The sequence below is a fragment of the Taeniopygia guttata genome, chromosome 7 (genome assembly GCF_048771995.1).
Source record: "Taeniopygia guttata chromosome 7, bTaeGut7.mat, whole genome shotgun sequence".
Lineage (NCBI taxonomy): Eukaryota > Metazoa > Chordata > Aves > Passeriformes > Estrildidae > Taeniopygia > Taeniopygia guttata.
The window spans coordinates 20602344-20618379 of record NC_133032.1 but is presented as its reverse complement, the minus strand read 5'-3'; the positions used below and the strand labels follow the sequence as shown (position 1 = coordinate 20618379).

The 16036-nt window shown below is 39.6% G+C and overlaps 1 protein-coding gene across 1 annotated transcript; it reads right to left on the bottom strand.

The window, feature by feature from the left end:
* Window positions 1-539: 539 nt before the first annotated feature.
* CTLA4 (cytotoxic T-lymphocyte associated protein 4) lies at window positions 540-4666 on the bottom strand. The gene is made up of 4 exons (XM_030277630.4): window positions 4479-4666; window positions 2957-3307; window positions 2384-2493; window positions 540-1478 (listed from the first exon to the last, which is right to left on the bottom strand). The coding sequence occupies exons 1-4, from the start codon at window positions 4534-4536 to the stop codon at window positions 1308-1310; spliced, it is 690 nt and encodes a 229-aa protein (XP_030133490.1). The 5' UTR covers window positions 4537-4666; the 3' UTR covers window positions 540-1307.
* Between the last annotated feature and the right edge of the window lie 11370 nt (window positions 4667-16036).

Sequence of the window (16036 nt, the reverse complement as noted above, 5' to 3'; positions counted from 1 at the left end):
GCAAGAAGATGGATTCACAGCTGTGAAACAGAGGCACATGCTGCCAGTGTTTTGGGTTGCAAGGTGAAATTTTGATGGCAAAGAATCAAATTAATAGATAGTAGCTGAGAATTCTGAAATTGTTTAAAGCTCCAGCAGCTTTGTGTGTTGACTGGCATTTAGTGAGTTGAGAGTGGTGCAAAGAAAACAGGATTTGAAACTAGGACAAGTTTTTTGTTTAAACATGTACAGGAGGTGCTGTCAAAAGCATTACAGCTAGTAAGTAAGTCTGCTGGAAGTGAAAACTTGATTGGTAGTGTCTCTGAAGCACACCACAGCAGCTGTAACTAGATAAATAGAAGAACTGACAGATTGTAATGGTGGCTGGCTGAGGAAGAGAGCTGAGAACGGAAGTGTTGGCATGAGCACACAGGCTGTCTCTGAAAGGCAAAACAGAGGGTCAGAGAGGAAAGGTTCATGTTGTCTTCACTGCTTTCTAACATGTAGCCACTTCCTGTTTCTCACTATTCTGAGAATGGTTAACAAGAAATGAACTCGAATTTGGGCAAAGCTTCAAGGTTTTTATTGAATGGTACATAACTAATAAACAAGATTATACACTGTCAGTATTTTCATGGAAAATAGACTTTGTTAAACACAGCAACATAGTTCTGCCTTTTGGATAGATGCTAATTTAGCATTTGTAAAACACAAGGCCCCAGCATAGCCTAAGAGGGCTCCTGCTGGCACCTTTTCTCTAACCAAACTGTCAGCACTGGCTGAGAGACCATCAGTCAGCTCCATCACAGCACTTCTGGGACACAATGCCACTCAAGGGAGCTAAGATCAGGCTTCCAGAGCAGCAGTGTTATCAGTGCCAACCTGTGGCGAGGCCTCTGTGGAAGTGCAGAGCACTAATGTCAGAAATGGAACCAATAAATATCATTCCAGGGAAAAAAGTCAACATTCCTTTGTACATTAGTGTGCTCTCTCCTACCTTTGCCCCTCAGACTTGTGGATCAGCCCTGTGATGATACACAAGTCTCTGTCATAATAGTGTTTGGATTTCCGTTGATCAGTAGGCATGATGAAATTTGACAGTAAGATACACAACTGCAACAGCAATAGCTCTTAATGCTACACACAGATATATTACATATTGGTACAATACATTTCAAAAATGTCAATGGCCTAATATAACCATTTTTATGTGATAGGGTTAATCTTCAAATATGAATACATACACCATTTATTCTCCTCCCAACTGTAGAAGTTACAAAGAATATTCCCTCACTTTCCTGTACACCTCTGGTAAAAAGACAGTTAATTTATTTCTTTAACTGAAATGAATTATCAGACTCTCCATCCCAGCTAGGAAATGGTTTCTCTCTTTCCTTGTTACAGTCAACAGTGATGTGGAATGGAATCACTTTTTTCTCTAGCTTTTCAGAAGGCATTTTCACATAGACTCCAGTAGTGAGACATTGTCTTCTCTTTATCTGTAACATATGGGAAGAAAGTAAAATAAACATTCAATCACAGCATAATCATTGACCAGCACATTTTAGAGAAACCAATGGATGTTCTTCCTTTACTGAGTAAAATGTATTCTAGACACCTTTCTCTGCTTCTTTATAGAAGATCTGTTAAGAGCATTTGAGAGATGATCAGGATGTACAGGGGCTATTTATACAAAGACAAAATAAAGAGTCCTGCCATTCATTTAGCTTTTTGAAGGTGCTCTGCTTCAGAGTTCAGTGTTGGTTCAAAGCTAGGAGTGTTCACATCTAACAGTTTCATTTAACTTCTAGGGACAAAGACTGATGGAAAAATATGGGAGAGAGACATTGTTTGGTTTCAAGCTCAGTTTCATTTCTAACAGACTATAAGTGCACAGACCCGTGTGGAAAAAGGCAATCCAGGCCTACATTTTGCATATGTTTGTGCAGACATTTCTAGCTGTGAAATTAAAAATGCTTAAAGTTACACATCCCATCCAAGGAGGAGGCCATTTAAATTTGCTTTACAGAGGTGAATGATGGGAAAAGGAAAAAATTAAATTCTGGGATTTTGTGTGACTCATTTGTGAAATGAGAGTACACATGAAGACTGTTGCCTTCAATCCCAGAAGCATCCAGGACTTTGCCTGGTTTTAAGCATCCAGCCCTAAGCCAAGGCTCAGTCCAGTTGATGGAAGCTGACTGCTTTCTAGTATGCTGGAAACAAAAATGAGCCGTAAATAAATATAAGTGGCAGCTCCAACAAGTTCTCTTACTTTGCATTATTGTAATAACATTGCACTTGTAACATGGAGCATCCCACTGGAAGTTCAGTGTTCTTCCCTGTTCTCATTTCTTTTTCCTTGTTCTCATCGCACAAAGGGGGCTGAGTTGATAGGACTTACCACTTTGCCCACAAGAATGGCTGAGGTGATGATACTGTAAAGAAAAAATCCTGAAGCAGTAGCTCCTAATACCCAGAGATATATGGCAGGGTCTGGACAAGGTTCTGGATCTAAAACATATGATATCACACATGTCATGTCACACAAGAGCCTCATAAGGAAGTCGCTAGAGTCAGTGAGTCAGTCTCTACATTGCTTTTCTCTAGCATGTGCTATCCAAGGACACCAGGACTGAGCTCTGAGTCGCTGCCTATTCAACCTCCAATGAAAACAGTCTTTATCTGTAGAAGAGCTCACACCTTACTCTGACACTTTTACACTTCTGTATCTAACTGCCTAGACATACATGTACACTGCATGGTGTTGCTTATGCTATTATTCCATGGCTATGACTATACTTGCTTTGGGTGTGGGCAGGGAGATCTGAAAGAAATAAAAGCTAATCAAGATTTTCAGCACTGAAACCAGTATTCACCCTCACTTCTTACAAACAGAACTCTGAAGACATTTGAGATGTAATAGCAACTCCCTTAACTTGGAAATATCACAGTACTGTAAACCTGCTTGACTTACCTATGACATAGAGATGTGTTCCATTTCCCTTGTTCATAAAATAGGGTGGGGGGTACATCCGCTCCATCTTGCAAATGTAAAGTCCGGTGTCATTTGCTTGCAGGCCAGCCAGTGTGAGTGTCACATTGTTTTGGCCAGGGGTAACGTGGCACTGGACCACCTTTTTCACAAAGAATGTTTTAAACTCCGTGGTGTATGATGAAGCACAGATTTCTGTGACCTGGTCACCAGTCTGTTTAAGCAACGTCACTCGAATTTCCTTTGCATTCCCGATGTTCTTGTATTTACACACCAAGCTGGCAACTCCTTGCCTGTTGGCCAGCACAATTGCTGGCTGAGTCACTTCCATTACTGTAAGGAAGTAAAGAGTGTGATGGTAAGTGAACTGTCGATAAAGGATCTGGAGTCATTTACTTCAAACCTGTACAGTAGGAAGGGAGTTCTGCCACCTCCTGTTATCCATGGGTGATTCCTAGAAATGCTGTTTTCAAAGAAAGGACTCCAAGACCACAGTTCGCATTAGCAGTGCATTAATATTCTTTTAAAAGCTCAAGAAATTCTTTGTTTACTAAAAATCGTGTTATAAATCTCAGCAATTACTTGTTGCTTAAATAGTAGGTTATTTGGCCCACTTAGTCGAGCAATGAATGGCCCACATTCTTCAGTTTCCCTCAACACAAACTTCTTGGTATACATAAGAAACTAAAAAAAAAATAGACTACAGATGGTAAGGTTGAAATCTGAAATTAAAATCAGGGTTTTAAACCACAATTTCTGCCTAGTAGAAAAAACATATTTACATTTAGGAACAAAAAAGCTGACATCCTGTATGGAACATGGAACAGAACGATTTAGGTAACAGTAAAACTGAATATAAAATCTGTTGGCATACTTTTGTTTCTGATCTTTTTTCCTCTTATTTTTAACTAGCTATTGCAACAATATATACCCCAAGCTAATACAGCCACACACAACAAAGCCTGATGAGCAGACTATAAAAAAAAATCTTAAGGGAAGATTACTGTACCATGTATAACCTCACTGACAGTTGTTTGCAATTTCTATAATCATGACATATGATGGGATGGCACTGTCTTTTGCTTTAGTAAGCTGTGAAAACTCAGCATTATTTTTTCAATCTCATTTTATATCAGTCCATTTTGGAGCAGGGTTTATCTTCTCAGTTCTGCAATGCAAGAATTCCAGATGAAGAGTAGAATTTCTCCATACATTCAAACCTCTATACCCATGTTTTCAGCTGTCACAACTTCATCTGCAGGGCCTGGTTTTTCAACATTCTTCCTTCTTGAGCTACTCTGAATGTTGCCCAGTGTCCCTGCAGGTAGTACTGCTCTAAAGTCTGTGTCTGGTTTTCTAGACAGCTTGCAGTGCACTAAGACTTTGCTCCCATTAGTCCTATGTCACCTTCCTCTCCGTGTTGTACCAAGTCTGTCTCCTGCAAGGACATGAAACTGAAAACAAGTCAACAACCCCAGATACCTTGCCTCCTTCATCTACCCACCTTCAGCAATGGCAGTGGCTGTGCAGAGAAAGCCCATGGTGACCAATATTGAGAGCATTCCTGTGCTGGGACAGAGGCTGAAGGTGCTAATGCCTTCAGACTTAAGGACAAACCGGAACTCTCAGGACTGGAAAAGAGGTGACACCTTTCAGGATACTGAATCTTCGAAATGTTTGAACCCACACAGAGACAGTGTGTATATATAGCTTTGATCCCAGATGCTGTACCTGAAAGTAGTATGAAGCTTTGTTTTGGTTTTACGAGAAAGGAAGCAGTGGGTTTGATTAGTACGTGCACAGTTAACCTCAAACAGCATGAACAAAAACAACTATTCAGCAGATGGAAAATATATATTCAATCTGAAACTGCCGTCCATTCTGCTTTAAGAATTGTGGGAGGAAAGGTAATCATCATTAGAGCAGTTGAGACCCTTTGAGGGTGCTAGCTTGCAGAATCATAGCACTTAATATTTTAGCAATCATCAGGTATTTCCTACCAGGGCAACATGCAGATTACTGTACTTCTGCCTAATGTGGCACAGTGAGTCCCTGCAAGCTAGCTCTTTTATGGAGGACTTGCCTCCACCTCCAGTTTCTTTGCTTGCTTTAATATTACTGCTTTTGATGTTTAAAAATTGCTACCCCTTTAAAATACTGATTACACTTGCAATTACTTCATCTTTTTGTATCAGCAATGTGACTTGAATCATAACCCAGCCTCTTTAAGCTTTCCTGTTTCCAAGAAAAAATTATCTAGGTTTATAGCTAATGACTTCCATATCTGTACAGAACTTTACTACCTACAGACTTTACTGCCTAACTACCTTGACATCAACAGATGAAAAACACTGCAGGAACTTTGATTATTGCTAATCTCTGCTTAGAGCACCTACGTCATTTCAAATCTCAGTGAAACAGTTTTTGCTCATGGACCTTTTAAAAGTCATGTAAGCTCTGAAAATATGATAAGCTGTCACATCCATGAATCACTGCCTAAAGAATTCCATAAAAATGAGAGTTCACTTCAGCTATCCTGAAGGTCAGCATTCTTTTTTTTTACCCATACTTTGAGAAGTTCTTTTAGAAGGTGCTTCATTATTTATATATGTAGATCTAGTAGATTGTGAAGACCTGCTTTTGCACTGTGACCTAGAAAAATTAACAGCATTAGTTCTTCAACTAGCCAGCCCAATCCAAAGACCCAGGATAAATACTTAGTCTTGAAATCATGTAAATACCTAATGATATAAATAAGCTTACTGCTTCCATACCTAGGTTATGCAATATTTGTTTCTAATGACAGATTCACAGTCATTTTAATCTTAACCAGCATTCAAAACAGAACTGATGGTAAATAAAAATACTACTATGGGAAAATGAAAAACTACATCCTAATAATGAGACAGGCATATATTGTATTACTGGTTAGACACGCTTGAATCAATTTTAATATTAAATGTAAAATAAATGCTATTGCAACATCATGTACCAGAATATCAGTGAGATTTATTACAAGAAATTACCAGGATATGCCTGACATTTTCATATCCAGAGTAGTAACTAAATTATCTGCCCTTTATATCTTTTGAGCTTGGGTTTTGCATGCAGTTAGAAAAAGGATGCATTTGAGCTTCATCAACTGTGGTGTCATCTCCTAATAATTGATTGAGACTGTAAATTGATGGTGGAATTAGCCACTAAACACTGGCAAAGGATTGCCATGTAAAACTCAGTGCTCATGCCACACATATCCATGGGATCTTGCCCTGCTAGAGTGATAGGCAGCACTCTGGCACTCCTCTCTCTCCTGTTTGAGACTGCTCTAGCAAGCTTTGTTTCCAGCGGGACTCATCTTGTTTCCTGGCTGTTTTGTTCTCAGGGTACATTTTCAGATCCACAAATTTTTCATTTTTACCCTTGTTCCTCCTTAAGAGCCTTGCATTATGATAATTACTCTTCTAAGTAAAGCATATGTCTGTCTCCCTGTGGAGTCTCTTGAAGTCATCTCTGTCTTCACTGCCCAAGCAAGCCCAGGCTGCCTTCAGTTATCCTTTCCAGTGGATGATTACCTTGCCATGGTGCCTTCTACCCTTCCTAATCAGACTTTGGCTCTTGAGTTAATGTATGCAGACAGCAGGTAGATCATACACTAGAAGAGATCTTATTCCAAATAAGGTCTCACTTTCACTGTTCCCATCCTTCCCAGATCAGTTACAGCATGGAACAAGGTATTGATAACAGAATGAGTTCCCCACTAAAATAAAATTCACAATAATCACTGTGGAAATCTCCTCCTTGTCTCTTATCTAACTACTCTTCAGCTGGTCAAGAGTCTCTGAATTTCTGCTTGCCCCACGTTCCCTGAATATATCATATGAAAAATACAGGCCATGCTTTGTGGGCTATAGCCACTGGACCTATCACACCTAGTTACTGCACTTTCTTGTCTTGCCCTGACTCTTTTATCTTGGGAACTATTCTTCTTTCACCCTTTCCCATAAATGGAACCTTACACATGGTCAAGTGACCAGGCAAGGGAATGACTTTCAGATTCAGATCTTTAGAGTGAGGTTATTCCTCTGGATGTTTCTAAAAGCTTGTGCTTTGTGCTCCAAAAGATCAATATGATATTCTTCTTTCCTTTAATGCACACACTTATACTGTATTTCTCTTTGTTCTTAGGGGTGTTATTAATTCCCATGTTACAGGAAACCTTAATATTTTACATGTGCTACCACAGCAAAGTGTCAGAGCACGGGAGAGGACTGAGGGCCTTGCAGTGCAAAGCTGCAGACCCTTGAACAAAGGTTTCATCTTAGGAGTGGCTTGGGCTTCACGACCTCTTTGAACTTAGCTGAGGGAGGGACATGAAGTTTTACACTGGACTACGCTACTGTGATTACTCACATTACTTGGAAGTTAAATAACTACGTTTCTCATATAAGTTTCTTTCTCATTTTGGGTTAGTCACTTGCATTCTAGTGATTTGCTTTCCTTCACTGAATACTTGTTAGGGCAAACCTTCCTGCTGATACCCTGTCAGAATTCCCATTGCAAAATGTTTTTATTCACAAAATTATTTTCACACTTGTAAGCCTGTGTCATTCTGCCAATGTTTTTTCTGTGACAGGAACTTGCTTGGTAAATTGCTTGAGATGTAATGGGGAGAAGAAATTCTTATAATTTGCATAAGGATCTGGTTTCAGGATATTTTGCGCAACTCAAAATGTGAGATAATGTCTTACTATGTTAAACAGTTCATGTTTTTACCATGCTAGTTTGCCATAAACCTATTGGGGTTTTAAACTGCTCTGTCATTTGAAAAAAATCGACCTCTAAGTGGTATGGCTGAAGAATTTTTTGTACAAAACAGGAGGTAAAGAGTAAAGGAAATAACAGAGTGACTGGAAAAACACTGTTACATTACCATTAAAGGACTGAAACCTGGTTAGTTTAAGTAAAGGACTAAATATAACCAAGTTTGGTGGATCAGACTAAGTTCCTGAAGGAATCACAATTCACATCACAAAACTACTGATTTTTAAGTCTCTCAGAACTGCTGCCTTTTTCTCAGCTTCTAACCTGGTTTTGTAAATGCTGCTCTCCAGTCCTAAGCCTGTGCCTTCAATCCAGCCTCAGAAAGAGTGAGGACAGCATTAGCTGAGGAATTCTCTTTCCACTACTTCTTAGGGCACATGGGGTTGGATTGTGAGCTTGTGCTGATGAGTAGATTGTCCAAAAAGATTTGAGATGAGTAGATTTTCCAAAAAGATTTGACATGTGAGTGTCCTTTTTCTTTGTGAAATCATTGGTATTTCTTTTCTGGAAGTTAGGCTTTGTTTCCCCTACAATAATGTCAAGCTTATATCCAAGTTTTCCTGATATGCACAGCATCTGTAATTATCTAACACAGAGGTCAAAATTCTTCCCAACTTTTTAAAGCTGCCGGTTCTCAGTTAGCCTTGAGTGTCTGAATTCTAGCCCTTACCTGGCCAGGTTTGCTACATGTTATTTGTCTTAAGCCATCTATGTCCCAGTAGCAATCAGACCTGTGTGAATGTATTGCTCCCACCCCATCCCTGTGCAGCTTATGGTCAAAATGTAAGAACTGAGATGTATGGAAAGAGATACAGACAGAAGTAAGAGAAAATAGAGACACAGAGCTTAAAAACAACACAGGTAAAAGGTCTTCACACACACTTCCTTATTCTCCTCCAGCTTCCTGCAGGGAGTTGTAGCAAGGGAAAGATCTTAGGACAAATTTTGACAGAGACTAAAGTATCTTGGCAGATTTTTAACAACCTTCCTTTACTGCAAGGAGTTTTCCAAAGCAGAGCTCCACATATTTGTTGTTTCTAGACCAATCACTTGGGATTGAGCACAGAATAAAGCAGGTATCTTCACCCCAAAGCAGACTGAAAGATAGTCTGTTTCATGAATAAGCAGAGAAGAACCAAAGGAACCACCCAAGTCTAAAATGCAGCTGTTAACTGTACCCTGTGACTGGAGAAATACTGGAGAAATGTTTTACTTCCACTTTCCTTTATTTCTTAAAGCATTGCAAAAAGGAAAACCAGCAAGAGGTAGACATATTTCTGAGTCTCTGGCTCTGACATTGCAGCAGTTTGAGTTTAATGAGGGACGCAAGAATAAATGATAAAGTTTTGCTGAAAACATGTGAGAAATGACATTTTAATCAAAAATGAGATGGGTAAGAAATATTTTAAAACGGTACAGATGAAGAGCGTAATTAAAGGCTACTTCCAGTTTATAGAAGGTTAATTAAGTCCCTGATGTTAAAAACAATAACAAAAAAATCAACACAACAACAAAAACCAAAAACAAAAACAAAATTATGGTATTTCAAACTAGTAAGATCAAAGCACAACTCCTGAAAAACATACAATTAAACATTTATAAAGCAGAGGACTCAATGACATTTACATAAAGGAGATAGTGCTCCAGCTCAGTAGACTTCTGGAGAATCCAAATGTTTGAAAGACAGGAGACCTGGCAAAGAAAATCATTTTCATAAGCACACAGAGTGAAGTTCATCCAAGGAAGGGCATGGAGCAGATTCTAAAGTACTACTTTGAATTAATGACAAGTGTGTAATGAAGGTCAACTTTGTTTGCCAAAATCTGGAGGCCATTTCAGGAGAGTGCATGTGAGCTGATAGTTAGAATGGGATGGGCTAGAATATGAAAGTAAATTGAATTAAATTAAATTAAATTAAATTAAATTAAATTAAATTAAATTAAATTAAATTAAATTAAGGGAGAAGTTGGTAATGTAGCAGAAAGCAGAAGTCACTAGATAAGCACAAAGAGAATGACAAGATGTTCAAACTGACAGATTCACACTAACATTTGCAATACACAGCAGTGAGCCAACATTTGTCAAGGCCAGAAGAGATTGTTTCAGCAGTTGAGGTGAACAAGAATCATAAGCTAAGGCTTCTAAAGATATTTAGTCACATTCAACCATGTCCACATTTTGTCTGATTTGCCTTTGCAGGGACTAGATGTCTGAAGTAAAGCACAGTATGCATCTCTTCTCAGGGGCACACTGAGTTTGGGAAGACTAAACCGCAAGCTTTGGACATTTTAGGGGAACAGCTTCTATGTGGAAATCACAGAAAGCTTGTGATGAGACAGAGGTAGGGAAATGAGAACACCAAGGGGGAAAGGATGTTATGGCAGAAATATGAGTGGCTAGATCAGTGAAGGGTACACATAGCTTTTTTGTGGTTTTGGATGTCACTGTTAGTTTGAGGGAAGTATATTCCAAGACAAAACCTGCCCAGAAGTCTCTTATGAGTGAAAAAACATTCTAGTGAAGACCAGATAATGCACCACCATCATCTCTGTCAATAATGCTCTTTAAAATTTGCATGACAGAGCTAGGCAATACAGAAACTCAGCACTGAGGGATGGGGACCACTTCAGAATCCCTCTTTGCTGTAAACCTTGCCTTGCTTTTCTATTTCAGACACCTTTCCTTGCCTCTTTCCTTGCAGTTTTATTTACAAAAATCATAGAATGAATTAGTGGCTTTATCACAGATTGTTTATTCAGGGCATGTATGAGAATGTAATCCTGGGAATTATGTCTAAAATCTGTAGGATTGATGCCCTGATTTAAGGAACTTAAATGTTCAATCTGTTTGCCTCTGGTCCATGCCACCGCATGTTACTGAAAGTTTACAGTGATGTATGCAAGGATTATGAATTGCTATTAGAATGGTATTAAATCATAGGTTGGGGGCTCTGGAAAACAAAGATACAGATTTTCTAGCAGAGGATTGTAGAACAAATTCCAGACTTTGCAAGAACCTTTCTGATTTTGAAAAGTAGCACTTGCAAAAATATTGGCACTCCATAAGGCAGACATCTCTGCAAATGTGGATACTATAGCCAAGCAGCGGCTTTATGGCTGGCATCAGCAAACTAAAAGTAGGTCCTATACCTTCCAAAATGTATCAGCTGCAGGATTTGTTGTTCAACCCACTCTTCCCCACAGAATCTGATCTCATGTACAAAGCCTTACTCTTGGATTAGTGGTAACTTAAACTCCCTTTGTCTTCCCTAGTTTATGAAATATTTGAAATCATATTTCTAGGTCTTAGCAACTGCCCTTCCCAGGGCTAAGTACAAAAACAAACCCCTGAAATATCTGAAAGGCCAGATGTGCAAGGAGAGGCTGAAGTCTTTCATTAGCCAAAGTTTGAAATAACTGATAAGCCTCTACCTCTCTGCTAAGAAGCTCCTTCTTACTCTCCCTCTTTGCTGACAGGTATTAGCGCTTCCTACAAGTTTTGTCTTTTTCATATTCTTAGACAGTCACATCATAGCAACTCTTAAAGATATTAACTTGAAGGGGTGAGTGTCACCAGGAGAGCAAGCTGGTGCTTAAGTGCTTCATCACAGCTCTAGCTGGTTCCTCCCACTATCATACCTGAAAAAAAAATCCTACATTTTAAAATTCAAATCCATCCTCTAAAAGAATTATTTATGTTTTGGCCACAGGGATAACATACTACAAGGTATGATAGTGATATTTTTGTTGATCTGTGTACTAGGGATGAAGGGGAGAGTCAAGGAAGTTTTTAAATATATTCCTAGAGGGGAAAGAAATTATGCAAAAAGGCTGCAAAATCAGTAAAAGAGCATGAGCTTGTGGGTAACACACCACTTGGGGAATTCTTCTTTTTGCTATCACTGTGATTATACCCGGTACATACAAAGAAAACAAATGTGTTGGATAGGGACCAATAAAAATCAAACTCTAAGCAAAATAGGAAGAAATGTTTTGGATTTTACAATTTTGAAGAAATGTTGAAGGAAAAGGTAATTTTCTTTAGAAAATGAATGTACCTATTTTCATAAAACTTTTTTTAAGTCTCCCACAATATAATTCATTTTTCAATCTGCTTTTTTGCAAAAAAAGACCCATCAGTATCTTACATACCAGAAAAATTTTTTTTTTCTTCTTTTTTTTCTGTCTAGAACCAATAATGGGTGAAATGAGGAAAAGGTGAGGGGAACCTTTTTCAGCAAGAGCAACTCTAGCTAAGAAAAGCCTTCTTGAGAAAGTTTCACTTCCTAAGGTTTTTTGCTATGTTTGCTCATTTAAATGGCCATTGTATTAACCCACTTTTTGTGAGTTTCAAATGTCAGCAGCTAACTGATGCCATTTAGAAAAAGTAGAAGAAAGCAGACTGCCTGGTTCTCATTAATCTAAGCACAGCAACAAATTTTGCTGCCACAGCCTAGTAATTGCTGTTCCTGCAATACTACATGCTTCATGTATCAGCCTGTGTTGGATTTTTGCCAGGGATCATGATTCAGTGAAAATACATGGTATCTCTGAACCAAGGGCTTTGGGCTAGAGGGGTTAAACAGGACTCAGTCTCCCTTCATTACCATTCCTTCAGCTACAGAACTACAGCATTGCCCATTCCTGCTTGAAGGGGTTTAACTACAAATCCTCCGTAAGAGCACTTCTCTTGCTGCTCTTTTAATATTGCATCCTGAAACAGAGTAGTTTCACTTTCAAGCTATTTAATGGTAGATTGTGTACTAAGTCATAATGCACTCAGCTGGCAAATGCAGGCTCTGGAGAGGATGCAGCAATAATTTCTGTCTGTGACTTGGCAGTGATTGGTTAGTGTTTTGTTAAAGTCCCTGGGCTACTGAGGAGCTGGGGACAATGGAGCTGCAGGCTCTGGAGTCTTGAGAAATGTGGATTTGCCTGATATACTGTCAAGCCTTGGAATGGATTTTTTGTTTTTGAAATAAACCTCTGCAGCCAAAAGTTAGATATATATCTATGTAGATATCTCCAAAAGGAGATAGTAATACACTTCAGGAGCTTAGCCAGTAAAATCATATTCTTTAATAAGAAGGAAAAAAATCAGAATTTCAATTTAAATAATTCTCAAATTTTTTTCAAAATAAAGAATTTTATTTGTCTTTCAAAGTATAACTTTTCTCCCAAAACTCCCCTATTTTTCAATATTCAACAATATTTAAATAGTCACCATCCAAATCAGGTCTTAATTGTTTTAGGATTAAATGTCTGTTTTGAAGCCTCCAAATTATTACTTGTTTTACTTCTCTATTCACAAAAATAAATTGATTTTTTTCCTTTTGGTCTGACTGAAATGAGCCTTCTTGACTTTCCAAATTTGCCAGTGAAACACAAAAAATAATTACTCATGGAGTTCCAATGAACATCCTTCATAAAACTTCTGAATGATGCAAACTAATCACCTTCTGGGAAATAGTTACAGGTCATTTTATGGTACAAGCTTGAAATATGACTCAGTGACTCTCCACTTGCACACTATAACTCTCCTCACTCATCTGATTATTTAGACTTTTGCCTTTTCTATAGTTTTGAGCTCATTTCCATCTTCCCTCATACCACCATCAATCTTCTCTAGGTTTTTTTTGCTTACAAAAATTGTTCTTTATCTTTTAAGATATCAAATGCTGCCATCCTGTGAGGCAAATGTAACTGAGAGGACAGGAATGGTTACATGATCTGGTTCACAAAGTTCCTTGTAAAACCTGTTACTACTCAGATGGTGTCAGCAGAAAGGACGAGGAGCAGCCACCTGTCCCTGGGCTACCCATGACACCCCAGGTAGCACCAATGCAGGGATGCAGGGAGAGCAGGGAGAGCAGGGATAGCAGGCCTGGCCTGCCAGCTGATGTTGTTCAGGATCTCTATCAGGGCAGGAATTCTTTTCGGCAATAGGTGGAGGGATTCTCTTCACAGAGGTCTGTCCTTGCAGGTGAACCCCTAGGGAAAACAAACACCAAGAAACACAACAGAATTGAGACTCACAAGGTCAAGCTGAGGGACCAGAGGCAAAGGAGGGAAATGAAGAAGCTTTGATTTCCCCTTCCTTTTGCACCCACTCCTGTATCTTAATTTCCCTCTTCTCTGTGCCCTGTGACTGCAAACGCTGCCATCAGTGAGCGTGGTGGGAAGTATGGGCTTCCTCTTTACTGCCTATCAACACCCCCCTGGAGTGAATCACAGTCAGTTCCTCCCCAGCAGCCTCTCTGACGGACCCTGGCCTCATTCACCCTCATACTGCCAGGCTTTTTGGCTGACCCTAAAGAGGAACACAGCTTCTTCTTGCTTTAGTATTGCTGCTTGCAATTTGCACAAAAATGTTCTCTTTCTTGCACTTCTCACTCATGCATAGGACCATGGGGCCTTGGGGTGGTATCCCAGGTGCCCCCGCTGAGCTTAAGTCCTTCCTGTTACACTAAAATGGACAGCAATCATCTACATGGTAATCCATTTGCTCTGCGCTTTCAGGGAATAACTGCATTTTTAGTTAACCTGCATTTGTTGTTGCTTGGATTCACTCAAATAAGTGTCCATAGTTTCTTCAAGGCTTTTCCTCAGTTGCCCAGTTTATTAGCAAATATCATAAAGGCCACATCTAGCCTGTACACTCCTAGCTGCTTAAATGTCTACCATAATTGTCTGTGTCATTGTTGGATATTTTTTCCCCTTGATTGGTGGATGTTTTCTACAGGAGCGTGTGCCTACAGCAACCATCATTTAGCAGGAAAGGGCAGGCAGATGATAAGGTATTTTGTTATCGAGGGCAGATTGATTCTTCAATTCCAATGCCACCAAGACCTCCAGTCCTTAAAGATCAGGCAGCAGCAGAATTTAGCCAATGGCATCTTACCCTCGGTGTTGCTTGTGCTCATTTCAGGGACATTGTGAAGCTCAGACAATCAACATGTCTTAGTGCCAAATCATGTTTCATGTGACTTGATTTCTAGTGAAAATATGACAGAAAGTTTGTCCTTGTACTCTTGAAACTGCAGGCAGCTCTAATTTCTACTGGCAATTATCCACGTTCAAGAGGAAATTCTCCCTGGGGAGCAATGCTGTTTACCAACCAACAGGACCACCTCTGCTGTTACATTGTGGGCACACATTCAGTGCACGCACTGTGGTGCTGCTTTTCAGCTACTAAAAGATTCCTCTTGTGAGAGCAACCTTACACAAAGTGGCACTAAGCCTTCCCTGCAAAGGGAGGGCTTGGCCTGCCATTGGATATATGCTACTGCCAGATCTCAACTCTTACCTCTTAAGCTAAAGTAGCTATCACCCTCCCACCTCATCAATTCCCTCAGGCAAGCCCAAACCACCACCTTTTAATTGATTCAACTCATGGGATTTTACTGTATAAATTCATGTGATCCAAGTGAGAAGACAATTCATGCACAGTGCATGAATTGTCTCATTACACAGAGAAGGAAGGCTCCCTGTCATGTGGGTGTGGTTTCACTGACAGCCTGACCCCATGGAAGAGCAGCTTCTATCAGAATGGGCAGGATCATTCCCTGCCCCGCCAAATCCCCAGCCAAGTAGCCCAGTGCCTCTCTCCTCTTGTTGCGGCATTAGCTGTTGTGCAGCTGTGCAAGATAAATCCTTTCTTTGCTCCAGTTCATGCCACTGCCAAATTAATCCCAGTGCCACCACAACAGAGTGATGGTGCAGCTGGAGGCCAGAAAAGAGTCTGGATGGTGCTGCCTTTCCTTGACGATGCTGACTGAGATCAGGTAAAGCAGATCATGAAAACATGTTGTAAAATACTGCCTAACACAAAACACTCCTGACAGTCAGGACAGGGCTGGGGAATTCCTCAAGGCTTTCTCCTAAACCACATACATTTTGTTCTTATTTAAATCTTTCTGGGTCTTGACTCTCCAACACACTGTATACAGTACATCTAATACACAGTGAAGATAATTAAATCCTAAACATGTAGTCTATGATATGGCTTGACACACAAGTGTGATATGGTTTACATTTGTGAGCAGTGACACCTCAGAGAATACATGGATGGAATAAATATTTGAAATTGAAATTTATTTCTTCACAATTTCCCGGTATGACACTTGAGGTCTAGTCAGCTTTGACTTCAAAGGTCCTCTAAGCAATGACTTCTGTAGTAAAATTTTCTAGCAAAATGGTAATTTTGCTCTGATAGAAAGAGGTGAAGGAGGGGCTGTGAAAA

Coding starts and splice junctions, on each gene's coding strand:
- CTLA4 (XM_030277630.4), bottom strand. CDS start 4,536: ATGCTCTCAATATTGGTCACCATGGGCTTTCTCTGCACAGCCACTGCC. Junction 2,494..2,956: donor AACACATCTCTATGTCATAG/GTAAGTCAAGCA, acceptor CATATGTTTTAG/ATCCAGAACCTTGTCCAGAC. Junction 1,479..2,383: donor CCATTCTTGTGGGCAAAGTG/GTAAGTCCTATC, acceptor CATATGTTACAG/ATAAAGAGAAGACAATGTCT.